General features: G+C 43.7%; 1 protein-coding gene across 3 annotated transcripts in view; it reads left to right on the plus strand.

Moving 5' to 3' along the window:
* The window catches only part of BDP1 (BDP1 general transcription factor IIIB subunit), a 92,502-nt gene extending 81,841 nt beyond the window's left edge, over positions 1-10,661 (plus strand). For 2 of the 3 annotated variants that reach the window (XM_074995411.1, XM_074995412.1), the window contains exons 40-42: positions 1,560-1,842; positions 3,214-3,460; positions 7,895-10,661. In XM_074995411.1, coding sequence (XP_074851512.1) covers positions 1,560-1,842; positions 3,214-3,460; positions 7,895-8,020 — 656 coding nt within the window. In that variant the 3' untranslated portion in view covers positions 8,021-10,661. Of the gene's footprint in view, positions 1-1,559; positions 1,843-3,213; positions 3,461-4,827; positions 4,945-7,894 lie in introns of all 3 variants that reach the window. The other variant, XR_012645761.1, reaches the window with a different exon arrangement.
* The last annotated feature ends 5,313 nt before the right edge of the window (positions 10,662-15,974 follow it).

Below are 15,974 nucleotides of genomic sequence, written 5' to 3' on the forward strand. Positions count from 1 at the left end.
TGTAAAACACAGAAGGTTAACTTTTTACAATGAATGAAGCGCTGTGCTGCACAAAAAGGCATGAGTTATGTAGAAGGCCAAATTTTTAATTTTAAGCTAAGTGCTTATCAGGCAAGTTTCTCAGTGGTCACTTGATAATGAGTAGGATGTCTTAATGTCACCCTGCTATTTGTGAGTTCATTGATGGCTGACCAGCCTGAATCTGGAGCTGCAGATCTTATCACAGAAGGGGCAGGGGTTGGTAGCTGTTGGAGGGGTGCAGGACAGTTTTGCTGCTCCTTTTCTTCTTTTCCTCCTTCTCGTCTGCACTGTGGCAGGACCTATTACACCACCCCCTCCTGGATTAGTGCTCTCCACTGTACACACCACTACACCCCTTCTTCAAGGAGGAGTACAGAAATCAACATTAAATGCCCTTAAAGTCGGTGGAAGGGCCTTGATGGTGTGGACTGATTAGTTACGAAGTTGACCTAATGCAACTAACTTTGATGTAAACTCATAGTGTAGACCAGACTTAATACCCTGTAGTGCCCCAAATATTCTGGTGCCTTACAAGCTGCATATTTTGCATAAGGGTGAGGATGGCCTTGGGTAAAGGTAATAGTAAAACATGTTTATTTACAAAAAAGAGAATTTGAGGGTCTGTGTTAGGCAAGAAAGTCAAAGTAGTTACCAAAAGAAAATAAAATTTAAATACGCAGTCTAAACCTGCAGCCTTATTAGTCTGGGCAACGAAGAGCTCAGTCCGTTTTTCTCAACCTACTGAATATTGCAATCTGCAGTACACAGATTTCACCCTTGAAATCTGGGCCAGTCCTCTCTGTCTTCAGAGAGTTCTTGTTGCTTACAGAATGGTAAGACAGGAGACAGCGTGGGCCTCCATTTGGTTTTTATACCCTCAGTCCATGTGCTGGAGAAATCACTAGTCCAGGCATGTTGGGGAGCATTGCTGAGCTGCCAGATAAGGTTGAGCAATGCCCCTGGCATAGACTCATGAAGTTGAGTCATTGCATTGTAGCTCCCTTGCCAGATAATAGCTGTTGACACCTTACCTGGGCATTGGTTATTCTCATTTGTGTTGTCTCTGGGAACCTAATACCTGGCTGATTTCTCAGCTTACAGCATGTTTTAGTGACAATCACAAAATACATTCACATAATTGTGTATGCATTGATGACAGACACATACAGATAGGTTATGATCTACTGAAAGTCATTTCTCTTTTTCCCGATACCTTATAAGCAAGACATGCTTTCTCTGTGATGTCACGGTAATATTAAAATGAGGAATATGGTAGTTACAGGATACTCCACTAATCTACAGAGAGTCACAAGCAGCATTGTCTTTGGGAAACAGGTTTATTTTAAAAACAACCAAAAATAAAAGTAATACTAGTGTCAATTGTAATACGCCAAGACACTGTCTTCTAATAATACCACCACAGTGATTTAGACAAAATACAGTGGAATACAGTATTATAAAATTAATGAAATTTTAAGTTTTATCAATGAGAAATGTAAATTTCCCATTTGTGCTTGATATTAATTTTTTCACTGAAGGGAGAATTTCTGAAAAACAGAAAACTTCAAAGAGGAAAAAACAATCTACCTCTGTACTGTTGTCTAAAACTGCAGAAGAAGGGCAATCTGAATCCCTTCAGAATTTAGGAACTGAACCACTTGAAGAATCGGTACGTACGTGTTCAGATGATCTGGAGTCTGGAATGGACCAGGAAGGAAAAGAAGAAGCAACAGAGCAAGGAGGTTCTATGGGTATTTGTGCATCTGGACATTCAGGACATGTTGGAAGCATGGCTGCACCTTCAAAAAGCCAGATGCCAAGGTATTTCTAAAGCACTGGTTTTTGTCTTCTCATACTGAAGACCATCTCCGTCTTATCAGGACTTGTACATCTTGGTCCTTTTACTTAGCATTGTGGGAAGAGCGGGATAGTTGTGATTCCAGATTAAAACCCCTTAGACTGTCGTTGCTTTTCCTCAGCACAAACTAGAAAGGAACAGCTTTGGAATCTGAAGTATTCTTAGGGTGACCAGACTTTGCATTGTTAACCCCTTGTGAAGGTGTCCTGACTTCTTAAAAACAAATTGTGCTTAGGTGGGTGGGATTCCTCTCTGACGTGGTGCATTCGAGGAGGCCTGTGGAAACCACCCATGGAGAAATTCCCTGTTGTTTTTGGCAAGAAGCTGGCAGATCCCTACTGCAGCTGTTTCTGTTGTTAGGATTGCCTTCCACGTAAAGATCTGGGAGCTTATATTGGCCACTCTTGAATATTGAATTGTGGGCTCCGGCTCCCATGTTGTGCTAGCATGGAGGCTAGTGAAAGCTTTTATAGCTCTGTAGGGAGCTTTACCAACTTTGTGCTACTTAAATAATCTGGTAAACTTGTGGTATTTTCCAATTCAGAGAATAAAAACCAAAACGTTTAAACAAAATCCAAATAAATCCTAGGGTGGGTTTAACCTGTTCCAAATGATTTATTTTAGAATGTTTTAATCATATCCTTTAGAAGTGTTTGCTACTAGGTTGTAAGTCATAGTCTCCTTAAAGACAGACAGTATTTCCACTCCCATTTTCATTAAGCTAGCTGACAGTATTATATAAACTAGGGGTCGCAAATTCACAGCCTCTGGGTCATCTACAGCCAGAGTGTATTTACAATCTGGCCCAGCAGTCCCTGTGACCGAGGGATGGGTGCGTCCATACCTACTTGCAAAGCCCCACCACCGCTTCACCCTCTCCTTCCATGGCACCCTACCCCTTGAGGGGTTTGGCATGGGGATTATGGGTGCTGCCTGGTTCCAGAGAGCAGCAGCAGTTGGGTCCCCCTCACACTTCACCACAGGGAAGTGGAGTGAAGTGCAGAGCAAGTGCACTAACCCAAGTGCACTCCACATCCCTGTAGCTTCCAACTGCTCCTGCTGCCCCACAGCAAGACACCTCCCCCCCCACCCCCGGCTCCCACTAATACCCAAGGCCCAATCCTTCAGGGGTTGGAGTGCCAGGAAGTGAGAGGGCGGGGGGCGTTGGCAGAAGGGGTGGTGCTTAAACAGGTATGGATTCACCCTTTTGGGCTGCTGAGACTCCTGAGTCAGATTGCAAATATGCTCCAGCCGTAGATGGCCCACCGACTCTAAGTTTTGAGATCCTGATATAAACCTTGAAGTTTTGTTACAAATTGTTTTGTTTTGAATAGGGCTGGCAGAAGACCTCTGGGATTTTTATCTTTAATTTGTAAATCAAATAATTCTGAAACTGGAGAGGATGCTAAAGGAAATAGACAGAGACTCCAAAAACCTCTCATTGCTGGCTCAAAACAAAGTCTGAAAAGACCCACTCCATCTGCTGAGACTACTACAGACACTCAAGAGTCCCATTCCCTTCCCTCTTCGAGCAGGCTGACATCTGCTGAATGTGCGAACATAGGCACTGCTGCAGTTCAGGTACATACGGTTAGCTGTGGACATCATGTTTGTACGAAATGTCAAGCAATAGTAGGGGACAACCTTTTGTGTATGTCCCAAGTGGTCACTGATATTCTTTTATAGATTTGTGGACTGTTTTTGATTATCTGTGTGCCAGGCAATTGAACAAAATGACTATGATAGGAAAAACCAAATCACAATTACATGGCCATTGTTTTTTACAACGTTGGAGGGTCTGTTAGAATAGTGGTTCTAAAAATTCGAGTCCTCTGGTGGGTCTGCAAATCTAGTTTGAGGCTGATCAATTCTTCCTCCTTTCCAGTGCCTCCTGCACACCATGGAACAGCTGTTCAATGGGCATGCAGCTCAAAACAGGGGCAGGAAGAGATGGGATGTAGAGATGGTGTCTTGAGAAAAGTGGTGGAGTGGGTAGAGGGCCAGGGGTTAAGCAGGGTGAAGCACCCCTAGGGAAAGGCAGAACCTTAGGGTCCAAAATTGGGTTGCTAATATTTGAGAACCACTATCTCTAGGGCAAAACTCCAATAACAGCAAAAGCATCTTAAATGTTGGAATTTAATGTTTTGTTTTAGGATGTTTTATTCATCCCAGTTTTAGCCTTCACTTCAATTTTAAATCAGGAACTTGAGGTCACTGGTTTGAGCACATCAGGTGGAGAGCAGACCCAGGGAGCTGACCACATGTGTCTCTGAAAAAGTCCCCATTTGCGATTTACCTAAAGGGATCCAGCTGTGTAGTTGTATACTTCTTGCAAAGTGTAGGAAGAGCTGTAACTGAACAGTTAAAATTCAGGTGGTTGATTACATCCCATCTCATTTGTACTGTTTTTCCTCTCCCTAAAGAGGAGTTTTTTGTTAATACTAAATCTCCCCAGTTCTCTCGTCTAATCTCTCAAGGTCCCTTTGTGTTTTCTACATCAAGCAAAACTGAAGCAGAACACTTGTCCCAAAAAAAGTTCTTTCTAATTTTTCCCTTCCCTATGTGGAATGAATTTTGTTATGTGCACCAAATTATTGATATGCAGATATGCTCCACCTGTAGCCACAAAAAACTGCATATGTATTTTAAGTTACAGTGAGAATGCAACCCCCACATAAGTCAGTGGTCTACTGTATAGCATCTCCTTGAGTTGTGGGAGAAATGGAGCAGCTTCCTCCTATTATGAGTTTATAGTCAGGGAACTAAAACTTGAAATAGCCATATGCCAAAAATAGAGTCCTGGCTGGGAAATCTGATGTGAAGCTGTGCACTGATAGAGAAGTCAGGCCATTGCACTAGTCTTGGGCTTAATGGATCCAGGGCAGGAGAAGAGGTGTTCCCCAGGCATTGTTTCTCACTGAAAGGAGCCCTTTTTTCTTACTCTACAGAAGACTCAACCCTGTCTGTATGCCAAAGGCAGCTAGTTCTATGGAGATTACTGTCTTTCTATTGTTTACACATCAGGTTATTGTCTATATTGACAATGCAAAGAGAGAAAAACTCAGGTATTGTTTTAATTAAAGCATCGATTTCAGATGATGCCAAAACTAAGCCCAAACTAAAACCCTGAATGCATGTGTTTCTTTGCACCCCCTATGATTTGCTGCTGTATGTTGCCCTTTTAAGTAGATTTGCACTGAAAGCAGATACAGTGGCACCAGCCATCTCCCTCGGTGCCTTGTCACATCCCCTTCACCACTCTGTGAAGATGGGTGTAAGAGCAAGGTGAGGGGAGTCCTGATATCAGCACTCCCCCCTTCAGCCCCTGCTTTGCGTGGCAAACAGGACGCTCTGGGAATAGCTCCAAGGCAGAGGGCAGGAGCAGCCTGGCAATGGGTGGAAGAGCATTTAGGCTGTATCTAGACTAGCCCCCAGCTTTGAAGGGGGCATGGTAATTAGGGTGTTGGGAGGTGACTAATGAAGTGCTGTGGTGCATATGCAGCACTTTATTAGGCTAAATTTGCCCCATGACAACTTCCAAGTAGTGCGGGCACTTCAAAGTACCCGGGGCTACACGCAGCCAGCACTTCCACGTTGCTGTGGGGGAGATTTAGCCAAATGAAGTGCTGCATATGCACTGCAGCACTGCATTAGTAATCTCCCAACACCCTACTTACCATGCCCCCTTCAAAGTTGGGGGCTAGTCTAGACACAGCCTTAGTGTGCAACACTTGATAGCTTGCTGGGCGGCTGAACAGCTTAGGTTTGCCCATAGACTCGCAAAGATTTTATTTTAGTAAAAAACTGTATCTAGAACAGAACAACTGCCTCACACTCCAGAAGTGTTTGAGTATGTTTTCACCGTAATTCCCATAAGAGGGACTCCTGCGTCTGCCTCAGAAATGACCCCATCTGGCTGAAAAGGAGAGAAATTTTCATGGTGACTGCAAATGAGTCAAATCCCAGAAAGATCTGTTGCTGGCTCAGAGTGACATCTGTTTACAGTCTGATACAAAGCTGTTCAGTCTTCAGAGGCCTTCAAGTTAAGACCCTAGGTTTGGTACCAAGACTGTGCACTTTGGCCTCCAGCTGCAAAAGTAAGAGGCACTATCTCTGTCCTACTCCACAGAAGCAGAGAACTAGATTCCTGTCACGCACACAAAGATGTCCTTTGTGTCTGAGCATATGCAAGTGATGTGCCACACCCTCATTAAACAAGACATCATCTTTTGTAGAAGCATCAAACCCCTGATAAGAGAATGAGTCATTAGCTGAGTACATTCACCTTCTGGGTGCAACTGGTCAGATTTCCAACTAGTCCAGCACAAATAGTATCTTTCTTTCAAATAGTCCAGAAGACAGGCGTGAGGAGGCAGAATATGCATCGATTTGGTGTTGCTGATTGCCTCTTTGGTTTTAAGTTTTGGGTTGTCTCTGATGGCTTCAAGCACTGAGCTGTCTGCTGAGAAACTGTTCTCTATCTTCAAAAGCATAATGAAAATTAATGTTATGCATGTTAAAGTTTGTAAAATACTATCTAAAGCACAAGATTAGGATAATTTTTGAAACCAACATTTAATCCTTAACAAGTTGTTCCCAAAGGCATTTGGAGGTTCACCTTAGTCAATTGTCCTGCCACCATTTCCCCCTAACTTGAATGTCCTTCCTGATAAAACTGAGCGTGAAAGACCCCTAGCCTTTTATTTAAAATGCTAAAGCCCTCAAAGTCCCCACTGTTTTTAATTAATCACTTGACAGTATGTTGTGCTTACTACTAACAGAACCACATCTAATTGTGTCTTACTACAGCAGCCTGACAACTCTGTTTTGAAGGCTTTGCCATCTTATATTTTGCAAGAGGCATGTCTGTCTCTGACTTTTATATATCTGTGGAATTCACAAAGCAGCCACATGGCCATCTTTGTACAAATTGACTTATCAGTGTTGCTTAGGTATTGTAACATTGCAATCAAATTTCTGTCATTACTTTAGCAGAAATGGTATATGACACCCTGATTGCATGCAGGAGCTGTGAGAATTTGTAGATCTATGCTCAGTTGCATGGCTTCAAGAGTAGGATTCCATTAAGTTTTGTATCATGAAAGAATAATTATTACAGGTAATAACTTGATCATATAAAATTAATCTACTCAACCACATAAATTAATGGAAGATTTGAAGGATGATTGTACTACAGTTTGCTTGGTGGATTCCAAATTATTCTCCAAGAGAGTTTTGCTTGGGAAAATAATTATATTGGTAGTGGAAAGGCCAGTTGCTTTTTATACTGTATGTATCAGAGGGGTAGCCGAGTTAGTCTGTATATTCAAAAACAACAAGAAGTCCTGTGGCACCTTATAGACTAACAGATTTTGGAGCATAAGCTTTCATGGGCAAAGGCCCATTTCATCAGATGCATGAGTGTGGGTTCCAGAGGAGGGCTTAAATTTAACAGATTTAAAAGTAGCCATCCTGTGCGCACAAAAAAAAACCAACCCACCTTCAAAAACAGACTAAAGAGAAACTGCAGAGCTGGAATTCATTTGCAAATTTGCCACCATCAACCAAGGATTGAACAGAGACTGGCAGTGGCTGGCCAATTACAAAAGCAGTTTCTCCTCTCTCGATGTTCAGACCTCCACATTAGCTGCTGATAATGTGCCACATCCTCACTGACTGAAATGACCATGTCAACTCTGGCCCTCCTCTTTACTGGGACTCCCTCCATTTCATGAGTCTATCAATTTAGACCCTCCTCTGGAACCCCCACTCATGCATCTGATGAAGCGGGTCTTTTGCCCACAAAAGTTAATGCTCCAAAATATGTTAGTCTGTAATGTGCCACAGGACTTCTTGTTTTACACTGTAAGTGAGCTCTGAAACTTACCACCAGACTTTGGTTTGTACACGAGATGAGGCACAGAGGTATGAGAAACACCAGATTTCAATAGATATTAGAAACTGCAAACACAGTTTGTTTTTTTTTGTTTTGTTTTGATTCTCTTTTTGTGGCAGGTTTCTTCTGAGTCTGCTGAAAAAGAAGGTTCCTATACAAAAGGACAGGAGAAAGAAGAAGAGCCAACCAGAATTTCAGAATATTTTTTCGGGGATATCTTTATGGAGGTGAATGATTCAGAATAAAGTTTTGGGACTTAAGAACACAGAACAACAACAGAACTGTATGTAGAAGAGTTGCTGTGAATTCTCCTTTGTTCTTCCTTAATTTATTACCAGACTTACTAATGGAGAATAACAAGCACTGCTGGAGAACAAAATCAGGTTTTTTTCTCATTCTGGGTGATGTGAGCATTTTCAAACATTTTGAGAACTGGATTGTCATGATGAGACTAAACAGCAGCTGTTGACTTACACAGTAACTTTTCTAGATGCAGAATGGATGCATGACTGTCTTCGAAAAGTGCAATGGATGAATAACCATCCACATGCCAATCGCCCTTGAAATCATAATGCTGAAGCTTGTGGGGCCTGTTATATAAGTTACTTGCTATACTTCTTTTTGTGAAGTTCCACTCCACGAAGGAGAATTAATCTTCATATTTATCTCTGTAGCTAGAGAAGCAGTTCTAAAAGATAAGTGTAGTATATACATAGCAATGTTTTCTACTGTTGATTTATTTTATAGTCTTCTCCAAATTATGTATTTTTGTAATGACAAAATTCAGATACATAAGCTGAAGGACATGACTGAGAAGTAAATATTTAATCCCTTTTAAATGTACAGAGATAAACATGAAAGACTGTATTTATTTAATTTTAATTTATTAAATGATGCTACCCTGTGTTTATCCTTTTTCATCTGTCTTATTTGGGGTTGAGGAAAAGATTAACAGATCTCCCATTGCAAATGCAGTTTTTTTTCTAAATTAAATATTTAATGCAATAGGCTGGATTCTGCTTATGCACTGCCTTTTATATATTCCTGTAACTCCATTCATTTCAATGGCATTTCCCCAGTATAAATCAAGTGTAAATTGGAGCAGATTGGAACCCAGGATTATTGCATGAGTATGGGTTGAGGATTTGTTAATTTTGAAAGTTAAGTTAGAATGGTTTCCTCGTGTTTCCAGTCTGACTTAGTTTTAGGATGGTATTTAGTTTGTCACTTGAAGACTAACTTTCCATGTATGTAATAAGAAAAAATAAGTCACATGGTTTCTATCTTAAAATCAGGCATTCTTCTAAAAGATTAATATGTCATTCTTAAATTCTTGAAATTATTAGGTAAGCATTTTAAATTAGATGTAGATAAAGTCTGCACTTTTCTCTTGGATTAAATGTTCACTGGAGATCAAGGATGCAGAATATACTTTCAGAACATGGGATTTACATAATGCCATGTACATCAAGATGACTATCATTATGTTTCATAGTAATTCTGAACAGCTTCAAAGCAGAGTTATTTTTGTACTCTAGCTTCATTTGCCACAGCTCAGTCAATAATGCATAGTATATGTTTGTTTAAAGGTAGACGTATAATCTTAAAATAATTTTTATTTTAGTGCCTGGGTCTTGCAAAAACTAAAGTGATTCTTAATGAGAGAGTAATTTTATAATCAAACTATTTTTAAGATTATTTTGCCATCCCTCCGCCACCCAAAAAAAACCTGTTTTGTAGGATTTGGTGGTGATTTACTAGTAGACCCATAATTATTTCTTAATTATAATGATTATCAGATTCCACTTGAATCACTTGCTGAGACTTGAATTTTTTTCCTTTAGAAGTTATTTTTTTAACTTTTAGCTTTTGAAAGAGCTCTCAGGACTTGAACAATAAGCAAAAATAGGTCAGCTATTAAAATCATTAAACTAGAAGACCAGATCACTTACTTTAGTGGCAGCCAAATGTGAGAAACAGTTACAATTTTCATGCTACAGTGGAAGTGGAAAATTATCCAACAGTACTATGTTGTCTCCCTATTTTTCAAGTAAATGACAGCTTGAATTCAAAAAAGACTGTGCAAATGGATGCAATTTCATGTCTAGTCTGAGGTTAGTATCTCATGGTTTGACTCATTTTAACCTGAAATACCCATTTTTGTGTTTTTTCTCCTACTGTAAACACTGTAGTAATAGATTAACATTTGTATTTGTGAAGCTAAAGCTACTGTACATCTTGTAGAGTCTGGTTCTTGTATGCAAATATTTTGTTACATGGGGCATCTTGCATTTCAAAATAAGGTAAACCAGTTAAATCACCCCATTAGAATGTTCTCAAAATGATTTGTGGAGGAGGAGGCTTATAAAACAATGTATTCTAAATACCTACTTAAGTGGCAAAGACTCACTCATTCATAGTATTTCAGATGTAATTCAAATCACAAGGCAGAAATAATTTGTGTTTCATAAATTATAATCAGAGGAGACAAAATTTATGGTGCCTTATTTGTCCTGGTTACATACAAGGGGCAACGTACCTTGTTCTTGGGGTGGAGGTGTTCTTGTCCTCCCTCATCCCCCACAGCAAACTGTGTGCACTTTGTTACCAGTATGTATTGAAGTGAGTCCCATTTCTGTAAAGAGAGAATGCATGTTTTCTGTGCTGGGTATGAAAGTTGTATGAGTCGTAGTGATGAAAGGATACAGAATAGCATCCTGTGTTAAGTTCCACTGATGAAAGGCTTATTTCTATTAAGATGAGGCAAAAAACTGTTTTCCGTGAAGAGTTCTTTGACAAACAGTGTATCACTATAATTCATGTATAAGCTTTGGATTCAAAGAAAGCCATCTGTTCTGTATGTAAATTATGTGAATAAATACTTTTATATCACTTGTGTATTTGATCTTACTTGAGTTGTTCAACAAACTTTTAGAAATAACCAAGTTTATAATGAGCCAAAGAGGAAACTTTTAAAGGAAATGAGAATTCTGTGGATTAGGTTCCCTTGTTAATACAAATGCCATGTGTTGCTGTCCAGTCAACCTTGCTACATTTTACTTACATTATTGTTATGATGGGTGAGTAGACTTCCTTCCTTGGTTGGCAAGTTTTTCAACGTTCTTTTAGTTGCATTTTTTTGTTTTGAAAACTTTTTAATTTTTCCATTCACTGTTTATTTGAGAGCCTGTTGTCTTGTATGAAAAATATTCTGATGTTTTTTTCATGTAAATACTTCAGAATGACAGAAGATAAAAAAAAAAATTAACCTGACTTTGAAACCTCTGCTTTAAAAAGGGGTACTCTTTTTTGGTGAGATGAGGGAAGGGGAGAATGACTGAAAAGTTTTGAAAACCTTGGCCTGCATACTTACCTGCATGTGTTGTACTAATTTTTTGTTAAAATTCCAAAAATCATTAGGGACAGATCATGTTTCTAAGCCCTTCTGAAGTGTGTGTGTGTTTTGGGGAGGAGGGGAGGTAATGGGGAAGTCCAAGATTAACATTTATAAAATTATTTTAAATAATTCCACCTGAAAAAAATTAATCATTCAAAAATCTTTTTTAAGCACTGGACTATCCTCCAGTACTGTAATAGTGTTACATATAGCATGTGATAATCGGTATAGGAAAAGGTAGATAACGTCAATCTTCTTTTAAAAGGACTTCTATTTGTGGAAGTCTTGCATGTATACAGTCTGTATTATGACAAAGTCACTGAAAGGTCACTCCTACTGATCATATTAAATTACCAGAGCCACAGTATTTATATTTAAGGGATTGTCCTCTCAAACTTATCTTGTTTACTCCAGCAATAAAAGTATAATGCGGCATTTTTATAACACTTTTCTGTAGGAATAAACTATCAATATATTTTTTTCTCTTCATGATGAAACTGAAAAGAAACTTAATTGAACACATCTTCATTAATAAAGAAAACACTAGCAAAATACTGACCACCATGTACATTTGCTTTACTGCAATGTGAAACTAATTTAGCGTGTTCCTATAAGTAGGAAACATTAATCTCTTTTTGGAAGATCAGGAACTAACTGCCAGTTGAAGAAAGCTTTGTTGCCAACACCGTCCCAGGAGGTCAATAAACAATTGCTTTTTATACTACACTAGCAATTTATCTCTGTTGCCATCAGCCAGTTGCTTGTAGGGTAAGTACTAGGAGTTCTTCGAGTCTCCCCGTGGGTGCTCCACATTAGGTGTCGGGCTCGCCCGGCGCCGCAGATCGGATCTTCCAAGCAGTTTCTGCCGGACCGCGCATGCGCCGATGCGCGCCGCTCCCTTGCGCGCTCCTGGCCACGTGCGCGATCCGGTCCCCGCCAGTTCTTCTTAACCGCCGTCGGCTGCAGACGGAATCCGACTAGGCTATGGCCAAGTTAGCATATTCAATGGTTTTAACTGTTTTTCTTTAAAGTTTTCAAGTTCTTAGGCTACTGTGAAGTTAGCCAGTTGTTATTTTCAAAAAAAAAAAAAAAGAAACAACAAGCAGGACGGCATTCAGTCCAGTCCTAGTAACAAGCGGAGCACCGGAGGCCAGGAGCCTAGGGCCATTAGCCCTCCTGCCGCGGCAGGCTATCAGAGAGGGGGAAAACAGCACAGAGAAGGTGCTATGTACCCCATTAACAACTGAAAGACTCACCAACAATGTCCTCTTCAGGATTCAAAAAATGTGAGTCTTGCCGAGAGGCAATGCCAGCGTCTGATGGGCACAGTCACTGCATAAGGTGCCTGGGGGAGTCCCATGTCACACAGAAATGCTCCTTCTGTGCAAAATTAACAGCCAGAGCAAGGAAGGACAGGGAGATGCGGCTTAAAATGCTGCTCTTCGACGAGGCCCTCCAGCCAGACGTGCCGGAGCGGCCGCAGCAGGAGGGACCCTCCGGGGCCCATAAAAGGAAAGCCGCCTCCCTCACCCCATCAGTGCAAAAACGGAGGAAAGTCTCCCCAGCCCAATCCCTGCCGGCAGCAACAGCGAGCGGGACGGGAGGAGCGCACAGCCCCCAGCCGCAGCAACAGCTGATCGGTGGTGGCACGGAGAGCCACGTGGAGGCGGCTCAGCCGCTGATAATCAAACAGCTGCCCCGCACCACAGGCAGGGCAGCGGCTAAACGAGCGCCGGTATCGGCGGCACCGCAAGCAGCGGCACCGACCCCCGGGGAACCGGCAGTGCAGAGCGTGCAGGCATGCAGCCTGCAGGCACCGGAGGACACCGCCCGTGCGGCACTGCCCATAAGCGTGCTGAGCACGGCGCGGACGGGGCCGAGATCCCCTACACTTCAGGGGGCGGAGCTACCCCCTCAAGGGAGGAGGAAGGCTGCACACAAAACAAGGCACCGCAGCCCCTCTCCAGACAGGGCTGCAGAGTTGCTTTCTCTCAGCCCTCCGCTCATGCTGCAGACTCCAACTAGAAGGCAGGGGTCCCCTCTAGCCTACCCGGAGCCCCCGTCTCCATTTTTACAACCAGCCTCGCCCTGGCTGGGACCACCTTCACCCTTCCTGGGGTTTGAGCCACTGGAGTCCTATCACAAATCGCTCTCTCCAGTGGCCCAGGTCTCGACGATCTCGCTCCCCCAGACGCAGAGGGTATGCACCAAGGGAGTGGTCTAGGTCACCTTCCCAAGAACAGTGCCCATGCTGCCATGGTCGCCCTTATCACGCGGGGCATAGACACCACCGGCAATCTACCAGGGAAAGATCCCCACAGACGGTCCCGTATCCCCGAGGGCAATTGCGAACGGGGACAGAGACTCAAGTATCTCAGGGGGAACTGGTTATGGAACCCCGAGATTTTCTCTTGCAAGCTTCCAGCGAGCGGACGTACCATCACCAACAGGAACCGGAAGGGTCCAGAGAGGCGTATCCTAGTGGTTCCTCGCTCTCCTCCCCGGACGAGGCTATGGCCCCGGGGGACGTCCATCCTCCGGACGATCTCAAACAGTTTCAAGAGCTGTTTAAGAGGGTGGCCTTCACGCAAGGCATCCAGACAGCAGAGGTGCAAGAGAAACACCATAAGCTCCTCAAAAATCTGAGACCTCCGGCCTCCTCCAAAATAGCAGTACCGCTTGATGAAGCAATCTCGGAGTCCGCCACTATGATATGGCAGACCCGTGCGACTATTCCGCCTGTCCACAAGAGAGCGGATAAGAAATACTTCGTGCCGGCGAAGGGCATGGAGTTCCTGTTCAGCCACCCACAACCAAATTCCTTGGTGGTGGAGTCGTCGCAACAAAGATCAAAGACATCTCAATTCAAGACAGGGGGAACAGACAAAGATGCCAAGAAGCTAGAGCTGTTCGGCAGAAAGGTCTACTCCTCCTCCACTCTACTGTTGCGAATGGCAAATTATGCAGCGCATCTAGCGAACCATAATTTCGACAACTACACTAGGCTAACCTCCCTCATGGACTCGCTTCCAGAGGACAAGAAACCGGTGCTCAAGGCCATCGTGCAAGAAGGCTACGCGGCCTCGAGGACGGGAGTTCAGATCGCCCTGGATGTTGCGGACACAGCAGCACGCTCCACAGCTACGGCAGTGGTGATGCGAAGGGAGTCCTGGCTCCAGACTTCGGGTATACCGAGGGATCTGCAGGCAAAGCTAGTCGATCTTCCCTTCGACTCGCAGAAGCTGTTTGCTGAATCAACTGACTCGGTCCTTCATTCCAGTAAAGATTCAAGAGCCACACTTAGGACCCTGGGGATTTACACCCCTCCATACAGAAAGAAAAAGTACTACCCTCAACAAAGATGGTACCAGTACCAGCAACAGCGTCCCCAGTACCACAGGGGTTACGAGCAAGGGCAACATCAACAACACCAGCAGTACAGAACTCCCAGGCGACGTTCCCAACAGAGCCGTGCGTCCTCGGGGCAGGGCCAAAGGCCACAAGTTTGACACACAGATCGAGGGCTGCGCCATCACTACCATCGCACAAGGTCATCCGAAGCGGTTATTCCACCATTGCCTCCGACCATTCTACGACCAGTGGCAAAGGATCACCACAGACAAATGGGTGCTGGAGATCATAGCCACGGGGTACGCCATCCCCTTCCAGTCGCTCCCACCGTCGCGACCTCCACCCAGGCCCCACCTCCAGGAGGCCTCCCATGTAGCGAGGCTCAAGCAGGAGGTAGCCATCTCATGCTCATAGGGGCAGTGGAAAGAGTGCCGGAGTAACTGCAAGGGAAAGGGTTCTACTCGAGGTACTTCCTCACGGAGAAAAAGACAGGAGGCTGGAGGCCCATCTTAGATCTTCGAGGCCTCAACCGGTACCTGCGCAAGCAACGCTTTCGGATGATCACAATTGCCTCCATCCTTACGGCACTAGACGATGGAGATTGGTTCACAGCCCTTGACTTACAAGACGTGTATTTTCACATAACTATCCATCCGGCTCACCGACGATTCCTCCGGTTCATGGTAGGCAAAGAACATTTTCAATACAAGGTCCTACTGTTTGGCCTCTCCTCGGCCCCCAGAGTCTTCACCAAGACCTTGGCAGTGGTGTCAGCCTACCTGCACAGACCGGGGGTATTTATATTCCCGTATCTGGATGACTGCCTACTCAAAGGGGCCTCAAAGGAGGAGGTTCTGCGCATGATACGCGTCACAGCAGGCACGTTCTCTTTGCTCGACCTGGTTATCAATCTGGCAAAATCAAAGATAGACCCCACACAGGACATAGAGTTCATAGGGGCACGCATAAATTCTATTACAGCGAGAGTGTATCTACCAGAGACTCGCTTTCGGGCCATCGGCTCCCTTGTGCAAGTCATCACCTTCAGCCCTACGGTGCCGGTCCTGATGTGCTTACAGCTGCTGGGCCACATGGCAGCAGCGACATTCGTAGTACAGAACGCCAGGTTACACATGCGCAGCATGCAGCACTGGCTGGCGAGCGTATACAAACCGGCAGCACACACCGTTCACAGGGTGGTGTCGCCCACAGCAGAGGTGCGCAAATCCCTGCAATGGTGGGTAAACCCCAAGAACTTGCTAACAGGGCTACCCTTCCACCAACCACAAATATCGGTTTTTCTTACTACAGATGCCTCCCTCATAGGGTGGGGAGCACACATGGGCGAAGAGGTGACTCAAGGGCTGTGGTCCTCCACGGAGCAGTCACTGCACATAAATATACTGGAGCTCAGAGCAGTGTTCAACGCCTGCAGACACTTTCGAGACCAT

This window comes from Carettochelys insculpta, chromosome 5 (genome assembly GCF_033958435.1).
Source record: "Carettochelys insculpta isolate YL-2023 chromosome 5, ASM3395843v1, whole genome shotgun sequence".
Classification (NCBI taxonomy): Eukaryota; Metazoa; Chordata; order Testudines; family Carettochelyidae; genus Carettochelys; species Carettochelys insculpta.